The sequence below is a fragment of the Narcine bancroftii genome, chromosome 14, assembly GCF_036971445.1.
Source record: "Narcine bancroftii isolate sNarBan1 chromosome 14, sNarBan1.hap1, whole genome shotgun sequence".
Classification (NCBI taxonomy): domain Eukaryota; kingdom Metazoa; phylum Chordata; class Chondrichthyes; order Torpediniformes; family Narcinidae; genus Narcine; species Narcine bancroftii.
In genome coordinates this window covers 39,473,142-39,492,333 of record NC_091482.1, presented here as the reverse complement: position 1 = coordinate 39,492,333, position 19,192 = coordinate 39,473,142, and the positions used below count along the sequence as shown (strand labels likewise).

The 19,192-nt window shown below is 43.2% G+C and overlaps 1 protein-coding gene across 1 annotated transcript in view; it reads left to right on the top strand.

Moving 5' to 3' along the window:
* The window catches only part of LOC138749416 (microtubule-actin cross-linking factor 1-like), a 28,679-nt gene extending 10,469 nt beyond the window's left edge, over positions 1 to 18,210 (top strand). Inside the window, exons 2-7 of the mRNA XM_069910704.1 lie at positions 1,760 to 1,986; positions 2,218 to 2,534; positions 3,395 to 3,562; positions 6,246 to 6,369; positions 7,186 to 7,281; positions 13,006 to 18,210. Of these exons, the coding sequence (XP_069766805.1) occupies positions 2,241 to 2,534; positions 3,395 to 3,562; positions 6,246 to 6,369; positions 7,186 to 7,281; positions 13,006 to 13,013 (690 nt within the window). The 5' untranslated portion in view covers positions 1,760 to 1,986; positions 2,218 to 2,240 and the 3' untranslated portion in view covers positions 13,014 to 18,210. The remainder of the gene's footprint in view (positions 1 to 1,759; positions 1,987 to 2,217; positions 2,535 to 3,394; positions 3,563 to 6,245; positions 6,370 to 7,185; positions 7,282 to 13,005) is intronic.
* The last annotated feature ends 982 nt before the right edge of the window (positions 18,211 to 19,192 follow it).

Here is a 19,192-nt window from a genome sequence, read left to right as displayed (position 1 = left end):
ATGTTCATAGTCACATAGACATGCACGCCCACAGTGGTGCACGACAGTTACTACAGTGGGAAAGGTGTGTTATATAGTCAGGATCACGTGAACTCTTTTGTAACTTCCTAGGAATACGCCCTTCTCACTGTAGTAACTGTTGTGCACTACTTTGGGGTGTATGTATATGAGTGTGGATGTGAATAGTTTCCTGAGATGTTGGAAGGCATCAGTAAGTAAACTTCCTTCTGTTATTTGAATCTTGCATCTCTAAGTTATTTAAGAAGCCTCACAGGTAACACAGAGACAGAACATGGTGGCAGCGGTCGGTAAAAGAGAACAAGAATTAAGCTATAAAATTGATTGTAAGTCACTGAAATATGAAGGGGAAGAAGAGAAAAATATTCCTGAAAATAAATGGCTTGAGCAACAGCATGGATGGGAGGCTAAAGACATTGTTGAATCATTTAAAATGTTTCAGTGGAAGTGTAATTTAGCATTCAAAAGCTATTTTAAAAATGCAACAGCAGAGGAGAAGGTTAGTTCTATACTTGTCTGGACAGGGCAGCGAGGCCGTGACTTATTTAATAGCTGAGAGCTGACGGGTTGGAGAAAAATGATTGCAAAGTTTGTTTCTCACCTTGAACCCAGATCTAATCATAGAATTGAATGCAATGAATGTCAAGGTTTGATGCAAGAGACTGATGAGACTGTTACTAACTTCCTTACTGGACGAAAAATTATCGCTGCAAAATGCAGATGGAAGGAATTAGGGGAATGGTTAGCTGATCCACTTATATAGGGGTGGGGGAGTGCCCATCCTGAAGTGCAAAAGTCTCTTATAGGGAAGGATAGCTTGAAACTGGCCAAAGATATAGACTCAGCCAGAGTCTTCGAAGCCACGAGGACACAAATGAAATCCCTATCAATGCAGACCCACCCAAAACAAGGAGAAGGTAGGGTTGATGCTATTAAAAAATACAATGAAAATTGCCACCCCCAGGACCTGTAGGAAGGGCAGCAGACAACACCCCTCCGTGATCGAAATGAATGCCCCGCATACGGTTCTGAATGTAGAGCCGATGTTATAGCTAACCACTGGACGAAGATGTGCAGTCTGGCATGAAGGAAACAGTGATATCAGTGAAGAAAAAAGACCAGATCCACCATCTCTTGAAACTGTTCACTCCCTCGTATACATCTACATTCACTCCACAGTGGTGCACTACAATTACTACTGTGAGAAGGGTGTATTTTTACACAGTTACAAAATAGTTCACATTATCCTGATTATATGACCGTCATCTATAGTTAGATTTCTCTTTTAGATCATGAAAGAATATTAAATCCCTGAATGGAAAGATAAGAATGAGATCATTTAAATGACACAAGTTTAATGTCCTTAAGTTTAACTAAAAGTAAGTCTGTTTGACGGGGAAGGGATTGTGTACAAATATTGTAGAGAGAATTAATTTTCTTGTCAGTTAAATTAAATATGCAATATATTCTATTCCATCTCAGCAGGATTCATCCTTTGACACAAGCAAAATATTTTTGAATAGTCTGGCTGATTAAACCTCCGAAAGGATAAAACCATTTTGGTTTCTAGACTAAATATACACAGGAAACATATTTCAAAAGGTGTTTTGCTGCACTGATTTTTAATAAATTGGGAAACTTGAATATTTTATTTCAATTGCAAATGCAATAAATAGAAATCTTACCTCCCCCGAGACAATGTGGAGCAATAAAAATGAACCTAGGAATGCTTCTTTTCTAGGAACATCGCAAAAAGTTGTCCTAGAAAGACCAAGAGTTTGTTTTGGCCACAGAGGCGGCACAGACCTTCCTGGATCAAAATGGCCAGGACCCTTTGCGCGAAGAGGAAGTTGTACTGCAGGAGAACTTGAATGTCTTGATGGAGGAGTACGAATCAGCTGTATCAAGTACAGATTCTCAATTAAATGTGATTCAGGATCTGCACATAGTATTGCAGGTTCCAAAAAGGTGAGAGAAAGTATTCATTTATTTTCCAAATTTCAATAAAATACTATTTACTGAGAGTTGCAAGAATTCTAAGTCAGACAACAGAAAGCCGCATGTGGATTGGAATAACCTCATCGTGTAATTATTACAGGATCCTGTCAATGTATCAAAGTCTTTCTAATTTGGTATTTTTTGACCAGTTTGAATGCTTTCAAACATTGGAATATTTGATCATTATATTCCTTTAAACAGATCACGATGAATTTGAAACATTCATGATTCATTTTGAGAAGGAACTAGCAAAGATAAAAGCTGGGGAAATTGAATCCAAGTCATTGACATTCAAGGTGAAGAAGCAGCAATTCCTTTTGAAAGATTTTCAATTTCACAAAGAGGATCTAAGACACCTCAGACGATCTTGGAAAAGTGTCTTTGATGCTGGCTTTCACTTGGAAATAAGGAATGCAATTCAGACCGACAAGATCCAAATTGATCTGGATGCCATAAGCCAACGTGTGGATGAGACGGTTGAAAGCACCGATGCTCGCTTCAACACACTTCAATCAGAAGTATGACACATCTTCATTTTTTTGAGAATAATAGCATTTAAAATCCAATTTTACTTAAGATCAGTAATTTGAATACATTTCGATAGATTGACCAACTTGTGTAAGTTTTAGTCTTATAAAAATGGCTGTGATAACCTCTGGAAAAGGTTGAAAGCTGTGATTAATAATACCCATGAGGAACATGAACAACGATCAAATCTTTCCAGTACTGTGGAGCTCTCTTGGTGGCCGAACTCACTCAAGTTGGACAGAGACCATGGCAGAAAATAAGACGTGATCTCATTTCCTTTTTATAAAATCAAATGTAGAATAGATCATAACGGGTAAAGATTTTGCTGACTGGCCTCCCACGTGCATTTGTCACTGAAGGTGTAATGTGTCCAATCCGCAAAGGTCACCTCGCTGGCTCAGTATGTCCTAAACCCAAGGATGAGGCTTGAATGGCATAACAGAAATGCAGAATGGTTGGCTGGAACAAGCCCACCCCCAAAAAATTTCTGTCAAATCTTCACTGACCCACTAAACTTGTGACAGTTTTCAATGCTTCTGATATATTTCTGACCTTCAGATTTTTTTAAAGCAAACTCAAAATAGCAATTAAAAGACTTATTGACATAACAAGAATAGTACGGCAGGGTAACCGGCATTTCACCTTTGGTGAGGAGGGAACATTGCCTTTTTGTCTGTGACCCTCAAAATAATTGATGCAGGGAACACTAAAACAATAATTAGCATAAGTAATGGACCAGTAATGTATCGCTTGAGCCATTTTGGATCGATTGGACACTCGATATTTGATTGCATCACAAAATTGTACATTTTTAAAATCCACATACTCATTCGTTTGTTTCACTCTTTAGTACTTTGAACTTGGATCCCGTCTTGGCAGAAAGTTACATCAACAATGGCAAGAGAAGGCCGATGAGCTGTGTTTGTGGCTAGAGAGCATCGAAAAAGAGAGAAGAATGGTTCAGCTGGAAACCATCTCTAATCCAGAAATCTTGCAGCAAGAACTTGAAAATATCACGGTAAATTAAAGTTGCTATTTCATCAATTACCGTGTAATGTTGCTTATTCTAATTTACAAGTAGAAACATGAATGCTTTGAAATAATGTTAATGTGTACATCTAATAACAGTGGTTAAGGCCACATGGGAGGTTAGTAAGTTTGACACCTGAACTCGGAAGTTGAGCTGCCTCCATTCCACCTAAATCACCTTTTAATGGGAGCCTGATGAAGAACCAACAGCCAATTTGCTTCCAGATGGTGGGGGGGGGGATATTGGAAACTGAAGCAAAAAGCCAAACAGTTCTGCTGTCATTGTGTGTATATTTTAAGTTTGTGTTTCCTCATGTTGCCTGTATCCATGTTTAATGGGGGTCTGGTGATGAAGGATATTGTGGCAGAATTTTGGATTACCTCCAGGATTATCATAGCAGAGCAAGGAAAGTCAGCAAATGATTAATGGAATCATCAGGTGCAGAGACGATAACACCATAGATGGGGGCGGGTTCAGGAACAGGTGAAGGGAGGTGGGAGGAAAGTGTGATTTGAAGCTCATTTGGGGGTAAGATTAGTTTGCAAGGTTGCAGAGATTGATTTATTTCAAAGAAGTATTCGAACTCTAGAACCTTACAATATTACATAACAGGAACAGGCCCCTTTGGCCCTTCTCGTCTGTTCTGAACACTTTTCTGCCTAGCCCCACTGACGTGCACCCAGTCCATAGCCCTCCATACCTTTCCCATCCTTGTACTGGTCCAAATTCTTTTCAAATTTAAAATTGAGCCCACTGTCACCACTTTAGCTGACAGCTTGTTCCACACTCACACCATTCTCTGTGTGAAGAAGTTCTCCCTCATGTTCACCCTAAATGTATCCTCGTCACCCTTACCCATGTCCTCTGGTTTGTATTTCACCTGCTCTCAGTGGAACAAGCCTACCTATATTTACTCTGTCTATCCTCTACATCATTTTAAATATCTCTCTCAAGTCTTCCCTCATTCTACACTCCAGGGAATAAAATCATAACCAGTTTAACCTTTTCCTGCAACTCTGCTCCTGAAGTCCAGGCAACATCCATGTCAATCTCTGCACAATTGCCATCCTTCCTGCAGTTAGGCGACCAAATCTGCACACAATAATCGGAATTTGGTCTCACCAATGTCTCTTGTACTTTCTACTTTGATTTATCAATGTCAATGTTGCAAAGGCTCTCTTTTCAACCCTGTCCACATGTGACACGACTTTCAGAGAATTAGGTATCTGTATTCCGAGATCCCTCTGTTCTATCGTACTCCTCGGTGCCTACTGTTTACCCTGTATGTCCTTGCTTGACTTCTCCTTCCAAAATGCAACACCTCACTCTCATCTGCATTAAATTCTATCTTCCATTTTTCAGCCCATTTTCCGAGCTGGTCCAGATCCCTCTGAAGCTTTGAATACCTTCTTCGCTGTCCACAACACCTCCTATCTTAGTGTCATCTGCAAACTTGCTGACCCAATTTACCACATTATCATCCAGATAGCCTTCCTGGTTTCTTGCTTGAGGTTTTTTCTTGCATTTTCTATCCTCTTCAAGCACCTCATTTGCTCTCTGATGTCTGTACCTTGCTGCACAGCTCTCTTCATCCAAACCAGATTCCTAAGCCTGCTAATCTTGCCTTTCATCTTGACAGGAACATGCAGTGTCTCTTCCCTCCAAATGTCACCTTTATAGGTCTTCCACTGACCTCGCACATACTTTTCCCAGACCACACCAACTCGATCATTTCCTCAATATTGGCCTTTCTCCAATTTAGAATCTAAACCCGAGACCCAGACCTATCCTTCTCCATCATTAATGAAACTAATGGCATCATGATCACAGAAGTTGATGTTTAAGGAATTGGAATATGCATCAGAAAGACAAATCAGTAGTTCCCGTTTGGCTTTATTGATGTGGAGAGCAATTCTGCTTATGCAGTCAGAGAAAAGGCGGACCATTTATTGAAGTAAATGGCTTGGGATTGATGGTCATGGAGAAAAGTTGTGGGCCATTAAGTGCTCAAGTGGGAATAGGAGTTGACAACGGGTAGGATTGCTGAGGGAGAACACATATTTGCCAATGAAGGATGACGGATTGGGGAGAGGGGACACCCGGAGTAAAGGTAGATGAGCAGAAAAACGATAATGCAGAATAACCTTCTGCAGTCAAATCTGTGTCCATTAGTGGTGAAAAGCCAAATAAATTCTTCAACATTATTTTACCAATGCTGATGTGAATCTAAGCTTCAAGTACTGCATGTATGCCAGCTATCATAATATTTTTAAACATTTACTTGTGATCCTGATGGTTTGCAAGGGGACTTCAGGGCCGACCAAGAGATGTAGACAAGATAAAGATGATGAGCTCAACAGCATCAGAAAATACACAAACATCAGGCATATTAAAAACGCAGAAGCACTAATGAGTAAAGATCAATATAATGTTTGATCTGGTTGTTTGAGAAAATCCCAATATCCTGTGGTTATTGGGTCCTTGAAAATGTTCGCCTCCTCTCCCCAAAGCAGGTATTTATGATAATTTTAGAGAATCGTCTTGACAGGCTGTTATCTCCTTGACACCAAGACAATATCGAAATTAACCAAGGCCTCGGCGAATCTAAGATCTACAGAAAGAAATCTCAGTTTTATTGTGGATGAGTCATTGTGTCATTATGAAATCACAGGTCCTTCATGAAGAAATTTCTGAACATGAAGATGCTCTTGAAAAGTTACAGGAAGCAGCAAAGTGCCTGCTGTCCTTGAGCAATGACGTTGTTCCAAATGTACTTCAGCTTCGAAAGACCACAGGTACCATTTCAACATTTGCTGCTTAGTTCAAAAGGTGGTTCTCTAATTACAACAGATAAAAATGATACTTCCTGCTGGCAAATTAGACATTTTCAATATATGCAAATTACCAGTTGGGATCCACCAACCTCTTTGAACCATTCTAAAATATTTCTTGCAATTGATTGGATTTCGAATGTTGAATCATCTTTACCAAGCACGTCCTAAATAGCATATCATTTCATAAATTGCTCTGAAAACTCTAAAATAAATGGAATGATCATTGACTAAAGAACTGTGTGCACTCAAATAAATGTTTGAATAAAATACAGTATTTAAGAAAGTTCAATAGAACTTTCTCCACTGAATTGTGGTGAGTGGTTCAGACTCGTATGCCAGAATCTCAATATTATTGCAAAATGTGTGTTTGTTGAATGAAATGTTTGCTCGAGTGGTGCATCCCACTTCACCTGCTCCTCTCGATGAGTAAAAGGCCTTGAAGTCAACATGTTTTCAACAAAGAGTTGCATGACTGTCCTTCTCTTTCTCTCCAATTCCTTTTGCAAAAGTCCCTTCCTTTTCACTGTTCCTCATTTCACTCATCTGCTATTTCACGTTGATTCCCTCCAAACTTTTTTCATTCTTTGCCCACCCTTTTTCTCCTACTTTTCCCTCGTCATCTTCTGTTCTGCGTTGCTTTAAATATTACTAAACCCACAGTTCGCCTTTCTCCAAAACAAAAAATGTGTTTGTTTTGATGAAAACACTGGAACCTTGCGGTAAATTTTTGAAGACACTTTTAAAGGTATGTGTTACTGAACCTTGTGTTCCTTTTAGCTACCATTCTACAGAGATTCCAGCGTTTGCATCAGGGAGCATCAGAGGAGAAGAGGAAGCTGGAACGGACAAATGTCCAAGAGGAAGACCTCAAAGGTTTACTTTTACCTGGCACTTATGATGTTGATTGCAAGATAAATATTGGCCGGGACAATTACAGTCCGAATACAGGCCATCTCGGCCCCTCTAGTCTGCACCTATTTCAGTGAGCTCCTCTAGTCCCACTTTCCCGCTCCCTGTCCAGTCCCTTGACATCCATGCACCTATCCAACTTGTTCTCCAATGACATGAGAAGTTACATCCCAGACTCTGGCACCAGGGAGGCAAACCACCATCTTGTTTCTTTAATGGTATCCACAGAATCCCCGATCTGTCCTCCTGACCATTGAATCCCCTATAACTATCGCCCTCCTCTTTCTTTCCCAACCCTTTTGGGCAACAGAGGCTGACCTTGTGCCAGAGATACAGCCACTGATTCCTTCCCCAGCCTGAATGCCACCCCAACGGTACTCAAGGAGGAGTACCAATTGTTGAGGGCTTCAGTCGCAGGGGCCCCCTCCTATATCTGTCTCTTCCCTTTTCCCTCTCCTAACTGTAACCCACTGATCCTCCTCCTGTGGGCCTGCTAAGACCACCTGGCTATAGCTCCTATCTATGATGGCCTCACTCTCCCTGACCAGAGCGAGGTCATCGAGCTGCAGCTCCAGTTCCTTAACACAATCCCTGAGATGCTACAGCTCAGTACACCTAGTGTAATCGTGGATGTCCGGGAGGCTAGAAGACTCCAGGACCCCCCACATCTGACACTGAGCAGAGCAAACTGCTCTCACATTCATCCCTTCTCTCTTCCCCTCACCTTAGAAAGAGAAAATAACAAAAAGATAATATGTGGCAAATATACAGTCTTATCTTAATCCAGAGATGCTCGACCCCAGCCTCTTCTCGACCTCAGCCTCTCGAGCCAAAGCCTCGAAGCCCCACTCGTTCACCAGGCCACTCCCTCACTGGGTCGCTCCTTGCTGGCCGCTCCTTTGCCTTACCCTCCTTTTATTGGCCCTTGACCAATTAAACCCGTCACTCTCACCTTGCTCCTCATCCGAATACTGCCCGAACTCTAGTTGCCGCCTCCTCCGACTTGCTGCTCGAACCAACTAGGCCCGAGGCCTGGTAAAGAACAGAATTTATTGTACGATAGAATCTTGTATGTTCTTTAACAAACCAGATAGGATGTGGTTTAAGGTCTCATCCAAAGCAATTGTATCCACTCGTGCAATTTTATTTCACTACTTCCCCAATGTGCCATTTAGAAATGCACAGAATCATGTGGATGGTGTTTCACTTCACCATCTGAAACAAGCAAATGGGTTATTACTATTAAAGCTTTCCCTTGCATGTTAGAAGTTTGAAAAAGATAAAAGCTGCTACATAGTTTTATGAATCCACAAGTGTATAAAAAATGGGTTGTGGCAAATCAACAGCAATTATCCATGCTTGCTGCATCCAGGCATAATTGAAGATTGGAGCATGACTGCAACGCCATGTCAACTGTGGCGGATTAACTACCAATCCAGGCTGAGCTTTAGTAAAGCCCCCGAAACCTTGACTCCCTGTCCCACTCTATGCTGAATCGAATAAAGTGACAGTAAGTTATGTTAAATAACGTATTAGTGGTCTCCTAAGTAGTCGATATTGACCCCTGGTGGAGGGGGGGTGGGGAGTGGGTGGGTCAATGGGAAGATCCAAGGGGTTGAAAAATCCTAGGAGGTCGAAAAGGCGTCGATAAACTTTGAGGTGTGGATTCAACTTTTTGGGTTTGAAAGTTTCTGCTCCTGCCTGGGCGCTCGACGTCCCATCACCTGCTGGCTCACCCTCCTTCCCGGCGCCTGGGTATAAGCCAACTCAGCCTAATGGCTCATAGGCTACTGCATATCAAGTTTGACTCTTTAACAAACTACTTCATCTGTAATATCAAGCACTTGTGTTGGTCTTGTAATGTCCCCACGGGATACTGTATCTGTGCTGAGCGTTTGTGCTTTCTATTGGCTGGCCCATGGCCTGTTCTGTCTCCCTGTTGGTTATTTTGATCCTGTGATGATGAATGGTGGACAGACGGCTGGTGATGAGGGGAAAGAGGAAACAGAGAAATCTGTTTGTGACAAATTGGCCCATCAATTCAATGCCTGCTGTCAAAATACTCACTTCAGTTCCATTCCCCCACTAGCCCCATAACCCTTTTCTTTCAGAGCACCCTGTGGCTGTACCCCTCAACAAGTATTCTGTTTTAGATCATGTGGGAAGTGGGGGGAGTGTGATAACGACCTGCCAGGGACAAATCGAGGTGGCCATTTCTCCGGCACAGTGGTTGGCACCCCTGGCTCAGAAGGGAGGAGTGGGGAGAGGAAAAGAGCGATAGTGATTGGGGACTTGTTGGTTAGACAAGTGGATAGGAGGTTCTGTAAATAAGATAGAGGCTCCCAGATGGAATGTTATCTCCCAGGTACCAGCGTTAGGGAAGATTAGGATCAAGTTCATAGCGTTATGGAAGGGAGGGCAAGCAGCTGGATGTCGTGGAACAATGACATCGATAAGAGTAGGGATGAGGTCCACAGGAGGGAGCACAGGTAAACATTCCTTTCTCCAGACATCTAAAATCCAGAAAGCTCCAAAATCCGGCATTTTTTTCCTGGTGCTTGTACAGTGGAGAGAGAAAGATAGAGATAGATGGTAGAGTGACTTGTGTGGGAAGGGGGTGAGAGAGATGGCAGCGTGACTTGGGAGGGCGGGGGAAGAGAGATGTCAGCGTGACTCTGGCGGGCGAGCTGGGAGAAAGACGGCAGCTCGACAGGTGGGTGACAAGAAAAAGATGGCAGCATGACTTGGATGGGCGGGGAAGATGGCAGTGTGACCCAGGTCAATTGGAGAATGGTAAATGTAGTCCCCTTGTTTAAAAAAGATAGTAGGGAGAATCCTGGGAATTTTAGACTGGTGAGTCTTACGTTATTGGTGTGTGAACTAATGAAAGGGATTCTTAAGGATGGGATCTATGAACATCTGGAGAAATACAGTCTACACAAGGATAGTCATCATGTCTTTGTGAAGGCAAGCTTGGGTCTCACAAATCTAACTGAGTCTTTTGAGGAGGTTACAAAAGAAATTAATGAGGGTAGGGTGCTAGATGTGGTGGACGTGGATTTTAGCAAGGATTTTAGAAGGTCGGCCGCGAGAGATCCCTGCAGAAAGTCATGAGTCATGGGATGAGTGGAAAATTACTTGCATAAAATAAAAGCTGTCATGTGGGAAGAAAGCAGACAGTAATAGTGGAAGGAAAGGATTCTGCCTGGAGGTTGGGGACTGGTGGAGGGGCCACAGGGATCTGTTCTGGGAACCCCTGTTCTTTGTGATTTTCATAAATGACCTGCATGAAGAGGCGGATGGATAGATCAGTAAGTTTGCGGATGAGACGGAGGTTGGATTGGAGGAGTTATGGATGGAGATGAAGGCTGTTGAAGGTTGCAAAATGATAAAGATGGGATGCAGAGTTAGGCAGAAAAGTGGCAGATGGATTTCAATCCAGATAAGTGAGAGTTGATGCATTTTAGAAGGACAAACCAGAAGGCTTAGTCCAGAGTTAATGGTCGGTTACTTAAGAGTATGGATGAACAGAGGAACCTTGGGTTGCAAATCTACACATCTCTCAAGGTTGCCCCACAGTTTGATAGGAGAGTTAAGAAGGCCTATGGTGTGCTGAGATTCCTTAATAAGGGGTTTGAATTCAGGAGTAGAGAGGTCATGTTGGAACTCTACAAATCTTTGGCATGACTCACTTAGTGTATTAGGTTCAGTTCTGGTCACCTCATTATAGGAAGGATGTGGAAGCAATGGAGAGGGGGCAGAGGAGATTGACCAGGATGCTGCCTGGATTGGGAAACAAGTCTTATGAGGCAAGGTTCGCAGAGCTGGGACTTTTCTCCTTGGAATGTAGAAGGATTAGAGGAGACTGATAGAGGTCTAGAAGATTATGAGAGGCACAGATAGGGTGGACAGCCAGCAAACATCAGAGGTCAAATGTACAAAGTTAAGGGAGGAGAGTTTATGTTACATATCGGGGTGGTTTTTTTTTTTTTACACAGAGAGTTGTGGGTTTCCTGAAACAACTTGCCAGGGCTGGTGGTGGAAGCTGAAACATTGGGAACATTTAAATAGAGGGTAATGTGGTAGGGAAGGTTTTGTACTTTGTTTTAGGAAGGAATGTTTGGGTTTGCACAACATCGAGAGCTGTCGGGCCCTGAACTATGCTGTAGTATTCTACGGTCTATTTATGTTCTAACTCACCCCAATCGCAAACCTGCCACCAACATCAGGGTAATATATAGCAATCTAATCCCCTTCCATCCAGCATAGGCATGTCTTTGAAGATGAGAAGGACTGGAGGATGGGAATGAATGTGGATCACTGAGAGAGTGGCACACTACTGGTTGTGCCATTATGTCCCCCGATAGGACCCCATCTCCCCTAGTAACCGTAGTTTGGAATAACAAGAGTGTTGTTCCCATTCATCAAAGGAAGAACATTTGACTCACGGACTGATGTGTTTTGACCATGATTCCAAGTCGCTGTTCTGGAAATTGAAATGAGATCGAATAGTGTAGCTTTCACCATCACCATTATACTGTAGAATATCTCCCCTAACTGAATCACAGAATAGACACAGCAGAGAAGAAGGCCATTTGGCCCATTGTACCATGCCAGCTCTGTAAATGGATGGCCATTAATTCTACACTTTGACCATGTAAATATATCCCTCATTTTCATTCAAATTTGATCCTGAAAGTCGGTTCGCAGGTGTGAATTCAAACTTTGAATCTCAGAGTAAAAACATCTTTCCCTTTGATCATTTTTTAATACTTATCCCCTTTGTGACTCAGAACTTACTGATCCCTCCGCCAGCACGAACAGGCTCTCATCCATTTTGGCAAAATCCGCACTATTTAATGCAAATTTAGACATTGTTGCATCTACTTCCAAATCTCGATTTTTAAAAAATTAATGAGTCCAACACTGATTCATTAACGAATACAGTATTTCCCATCCTTTCATCCATAAAACCACTATCTGAAGCCGCCTCTCAAGCATGCATGTCGACAGTCATCCAAAGATATTATTTGCAATCTTATATGCTTCCCTCAGCAAAAACAATTCAATCCAAACCTCTTCAATCTAGGCAACTTCCTGGTGACCTCTTCTGAACCCTCAACAATGCTTTGACATCCTTCCTGAAATTCGAAGACCAGAACACTATGTAATATTCCAAATGGGGCTGACCCAAAAGTTTAGACTGCTGCAATTTGACTCACCAACTTTTACACTCAGTGCCCCAAATCACAACATCCAGCAGGCTGGATGTTTCTTTACCATCCTCTCCTTTGTCTTGTCTCTTTCAGGGAGCTATGAGTATTCAGCTCAAAATCCTTCTCTCCATCAATGCTATAAAGGGTGTATTGTATACTTTCCTCTTGCATTTAACCCTCCCAAAATCCAGCACCTCACTCGGGGGAGGGGGAGGGGTGGCAGCGGGTGGAGGGGGCAGGAGAGGGTGTGGGAAAGGGGAAGAAGAGGGAGAGGTGAAGGAGAGGGAGGGAGAGTTCTCGAGGAAGGGGAGGGATAGAGGGAGAGGGAATTAACGTATTTCTATTGTCTCAGATTCTGTATCAAAAATTGCAGATCATTTTGTACTAAAGACCATTATTCGGCTTTGTGTGATGTTGTTTAAAACTATGTTCATCTCTTCCCTTGAATGACTTTTGTTTATGTTGCTTGTAGATTCGTAAAGTGCAGAAGGGAGGACAAAACTTGTGGTGGAAGTCGAGCTGGTAGCAGGACCAACAGTCAATAAGGCAGCGACACTTGGAAATACAATCAACATGTTTAGATATTTCTACATCCAGTCCTGGAGGATCTCAACAAAGTTCAAGCAAGATTTGTGCCAACACCTAAAAATTAGACAACTCCAAGAAAAATATAGTGAACAGCTCCAACCTTTGTACACATCATTCATCACCCTCAGGAAAGCCTTCAACTCTGCATCAAGGTATCAACTATGGGCCACCCCTTCTAGTGTTAGATGAACTGAAAAGTGCATACGGATCCTGAGACTCTTCAACAAAGGCATGTTGGCCACACTCATGGTCAGCAACAGTACATGGGAGCCTTTTTGCATGAAGTGAAGAGTAAACAAGGATCTGTTTCAGGTCACTTGCCTGAGTACTACTGGTACCATGTAACCCAGTCGCATGGTCGAGTGGTCGGTGACTAAATCGGCTCCCCCACCAGGCTTGCCTGGTGAGGAGGGTGGCTAGATACCCTGCAGGATGAAAAACAAGATGTGTCAAAGGGAGGACAAACCATGGACAGGAAGGTCTGGCAAACCATCATCTGAGAGGGAATAGCAACCTTTGAAGCCAGCAGATGTGCAGAAATAGAAGAAGATGGGAGGAGAGGCCGTACCAACCAAAGCCTGATCTGCCGTCTGGAACGACCCGTCCTGAATGCAGAAGAACTTTCAAAGGCAAGATTGGACTCAGAGGCCACTTGATAGCAACGAGGATGAAAGATTTCTGACAGCGCAGAATTCAAACTCATGTGCAGTCCTGACCACTGGCCGTGTAAAGGCATTGCCCTAACCACTATGTCAACCGTGACACCCTGTCAGCTCAGAGAAGCCGGCTGGAATCTCGAGAGACTGGAGGAATCGATTGGTCAGGCAGCGGTGGGAAGAGGTCAGGGATCAGCGGCGGCAATAGGGAGGACTCAGAGATCAGCGACGGCTCCTCCCACAGTGCCCACACACAACCCCCAACACACACATGTCCCCCACACACATACACACTCTTTTTTGAAAATTTTATTTGATATTTTCAAATTACATAAAGAAAATCAAATACATATAAAGTAACTATAAAATACAACCCCTCCCCCTTACTAATACAAAAAAGAAAAAACCCTCCCCCAAAACCTAACAAAAAATGTATCAAATATTCCCTGATTGGTGTGCCAACCATACAACATTTATTTAATTTCTATAGCCATGTGTTTCAAATATAAACCCCACATATCAATAAAAAAGTGCAATTATTTCTCACATTATATGTTAATTGTTCTAAATATACACAAGACTGCAATTCATGATACCATCTTCGCAAGTTTAGTTGGACATCATTCTTCCATGTGACAGCTATACATATCTCACTACTGCTACTGCTAACCCTAATCTTAAAAAAGCCAAATGTTTGGCCATTTCTGCATCAACAAATGGAACAATAACATAACCCAACCAACACATGTTTGGATCCAATGGAATATCCATTTTAAACAAATCCCTCAAATATTTTATAATTTCCTCCCAAAAATGCTTAATTTTCTTACACGACCAAACTCAATGTACAAAAGTACCTTTCTGCTCTTTACATGTAAAACATAAATCTGTTAAACTGATTCCATATTCTGAGAAGCAGAGGTGCCTTCAGTATTGGACTTAGGTGCTTCTCCATAAACACAACGTGAATGCTACTGGACCTGTGTTCTCTGTTGACAGTGCCGCCTCGCCACTTCCAGGGAGAGTGAGCTCTGCGCTGCTTCTCTCGGGCATCCAAATCCGTGGTTGTGGATTCCTCAGCGACGGCCTGCTCCTCCTGGACCAGCATGTCTCCTCCATCAGTGCCACTGGGTGAGCCCTGAGATCCCTCAGGAATGATCTCTGGGGAATCAGGGCTCTCCAGAGTGCTGGCTACCTTCAAGGGAGTAGCTGAGCAGCTAGCCCCCCAGAGAGTGTGGCACTGGTCGAAGTACTGCCAGTCCTTGTGCCCATTGCCACTCCTCCTGTTGTGGTCCAGGACTACGTGGAATTTCTTCCTCAGGTTCTTCAGCTTTGTAACCATCTGGTTTTACTGCAGCTGAGTCCATGTGCTGCAAGTACTCCAGACAGGCGCTCATATGTGGGACCATCCCTCACTGTCCCAGTGAGCTCCCTTTCCTGGGATTCCTGAGTCAGATGGTCTAGCAGCAGTCTTACCTCTTCTTCACACCATTTGGAAGCCTTTTTTGGAGCCATTGTTCAAAAATAACATTTTCCTGCAATGCAGACACAAATCGACTGTACCTGCACTAGCCTGCCTGCACAAGGTGCTTCAAAATTCACGCCAGGCATCTCAGGCTGGCGACGTCACTGCCACGTCAGTAGCCCGCCCCTTTGGCAGCCGCTTTCAGCATGCTGCATTCAGATGGCTGGGGGGGCGGGGGGCACTGTGCTGCGTCGATTATCTCTCTTGGAGGAGGGTTACCAAGTTCGGCTGGCAGGCACCTCCTATGCATTCAGATGGCCTCCCGACAGCCCATATTGCCATAATATGCGGCTTTACAAGCGGGGCATTTGGCCACCTGAAAGTGCCTTTTCTGAGAGTTCCTGTTTCTGGCTCATTCCTTGAAGAAGGGCTCAGGATTGAAATGTTGGCAATATATCTTTATCTCCTATGGACACTGAAAAGCCAGGCTGAGCTCCTCCAGCATTTACGGTGGGTTTTTACCACAACACATCTTGAGACCAGGCCACTACCATTTGTCAGCTGGGGCAACTGTATAACAGGGGCATCTTGTGGTTCCACTTGCCTGCTTCTTACATTATTTGGCCAGGACTTACTTTCCTTGCAAAATTCGCAACACCTCTTCTGTGTTTTCTCCAACCTGTCCCCTCTCTGTAAATTCAAATATACTTGTTTTCTTACTTTTCCAGTTCTTGGTTTCTCTGCTTCCTGACCTGCTTTTTCAAGCATTTTGTATGATTTATATTCAAGCAGTTGCTGTTGTTTGAACTTTTACTGACTTAATGAATTGTTTACATCAGAATCAAAATTTGCTTGACTCCACGGACATCCATGTAAGCAAGGGAATGTGATAGAGCATTGAAATGGGTAGCCACTGGGAGATCCACACTGTTGCAGCGGACCGAGCTGAGGTGCTCAACAAGACCATCTCCTGGGTCGTGATTATATATGCCAACCGTGCTACCCTATTGTTGTCGGGATTCAGTGGAATACTTTTTGTATGGTGTCATTACATTTCTGCAAACCCCTTCTCTGTCCATGTGGCCCACAAAAGCCAGGCATAGCTGGGGCCCATGCGGGTGCCCATGGCTACCCCTTCGACTTGGAGAAAGAGGGATGAATGAAAGGAGAAGTTTTTGAGGGTGAGGTCAAGTTCTGCCACACAGAGTGGGGTGGTGGTGGAGGGGGAACTGGTTGGGTCTGTTGTCGAAAAAGAAACAAAGGGATTTGGAGCCTATAGGGTGGGGGTTGGAGCTGTATAGTGAATGGATATCCATGATAAAGGTGAAGCAGTCAAGTTCAGGGAACGGGAAGTTGTCGAAGTGATGGAGGGTATGGTGGACAAATCAGGGCTTGAAAAGATATTGCCTTGGATCTTGAGGGAGGCAAGTGTACAAATAACAGGGGCCCTGGCAGATATGTTTCAAATATTCACAGCCAGTGAGGTCACACGGTGGCATTGTTCCCCTCAGCAGTGTGGGTACTGGAAGAGGAGGTGCCTCCCAGTACAGTCAGCATGACCCAAGACCTCTGCACTGTGTGAAGAGGGTTTTGGGGGCTACGATTGATCAGCTAAGAGACAGTGGGACATCAGTCAGGATCCCTCCAGCATGTTTTAATTGCTCATTAACCCTTCGTCACCCAACGCCTCTCCAACAGCTACATTGATCCTCTCTGATCAATATCTCCCCTTACTGACATCCAACTTCGTCCTCTACTGAAAGATTGACTGATTTCAAATGAAGAAGCAATTTTAATGCTTTTTTAAAAAAAAGTGCATTTGATTATTAAAATTATTATTTTTAATAAATATTTTAAATTTAGACATACAGCTGGGTAACAGGCCATTTCAGCCCATGAGTCAGTGTCTCCCATTTACATCCTATTGACTACACCCCAATTATGTTTGAAAGGTGGGAGGAAACCTGAGCCCCCAGAGAAAACACATGCAGACATAGGGAGAACATACAAATTTGTTACTACAGTGTAGGATTCGAACAGAGGTCCAGTCCCGATCACTGGTGCTGTAAAGACATCTCGCTAACTGCTACGTCAACAGTATGGCCAAGTTACAGTGTTCCTAATGATCCTTTCAAGTATCTCCAAGGGCTTTGCACGCATTTTGCAGACTTTTGAAGTGTAGTTACTATTGTAAGTCAGGAATCACAGCTAATTTAATCTTAACATTCTCCCACATGCTATCACAGAACACCTTGAAGAATGATTGAGGAATAAATACTGGGGATAATGCCCCTACTATTAGACCAGAAAATAGAGGTTATTTGGTCTGAGGAGTCCACTGTGCCATGCTGTGATGAGCCATCACCCAGCCCCACTCCTTGCCATCTCCCTGTAACCTTTGATACCCTAACAATTCAGATACTTATCAATCTCTGCCTTAAATGCACCCAACGACTTGGCCACCTCAGCCACCAGTTAACAAAATCAAGAGGTTCTCCACTCTGTGTGTCAAGAAATTCCTCCACACCTCTGTCTTAAATGGGAGCCCTTCAACCCTGAAGTTGTGCCCTCTTGACCTTGACTTCCCTAAAATGGGAAATAATTTTTCCACATCTACTGTGACCAGACTTCTCAACATTCAAAATACTTCTTAGGGCCCCCACCACTCATCATTCTTCTGAACACATGGAGTACAGTCCAAGATCCATCAAACTTACCTCATATGTTAATCCCTTCATTCCAGGAATCATTCTTGTGAATCTTCTCTAAAACATTTGCAATGCCAGAACATCTTTTTTTCTTCAATAAGGAGCCCAAAACTCTCTCAGCTACTGCAGGTGTGGTCTCGCCAGAGCCTTCCTAAGCCTCAACATCGCATCCCTGCTCTTATATCCTATTCCTCATGATATAAATACAACATTCCATTCAGCTGATTAACCACCAACATGGAGTTTTGTGATAGTACAGATCTATCACCAATGTACATAATGTATATAGTTACTGTATCTAGACTGTGCTTACAGCGATTGGCTGAGAGCTAAGCCACGCCTATTGTCTGGGCCTTAAAGGGTTGTGTCCCGAGCCAGGTCGGATCATTCCAGACTGGTCGGCCACCTGTGAAGAGCTCCTGTCTTTCGCTAATAAAAGCCTTGGTTTGGATCAACAAGTCTTTGGTTCTTTCGACGAGCTCTACAATTTTATTAGCAAAAGACAGGAGCTCTTCACAGGTGGCCGACCAGTCCGGAATGATCCGACCTGGCTCGGGACACAACCCTTTAAGGCCCAGACAATAGGCGTGGCTTAGCTCTCAGCCAATCGCTGTAAGCACAGTCTAGATACAGTAACTATATACACTATGTACATTGGTGATAGATCTGTACTATCACAAGGTTAACCTATGGGGCATCCTGCACGAGGACTCCAAAGTCCATAAGAATTTTGAATGTTCTCCCCATCCAAATAATAATCTGCCCTTTTATTCTTTCTACCAAAGTTCATGACCAGACATTTTCCTCCATTGGAATTCACTGGCCACTTCTTTTCCCATACCCCTAATCTATCTGTCTCTCTGCAGCCTCACTGTTTCTTCCCAGCTACCTGCTCCTCTGTTACAGGTTTGCATAGGGTGAAGAAAAAGAGATGGCCCCCAGAATTGTTTTCCAGCATTTCTGCACACCTGCAGAAAGCAACATAACGCAGCAATTTCCTTCTGGTTTCTCCCCCTTTCTGCACTTTTGCTTTCTGAGCAGTGTCCCCAGCAGTGTCCTTTCCTTCTTTTCCTCCAAATACACACAGATACTTGATTTTAATATTTCAATATGTGCGCAAATCAGTGTTCACACTATTTGCCGAGAGCTGTTAAAATTTCCCAGGAAAACATTGCAAATTATAAAGTCTTCTCCAACAATGAAAAACAGTGTACAAAAGTGAAAACAGTGACCCCTGGTGGG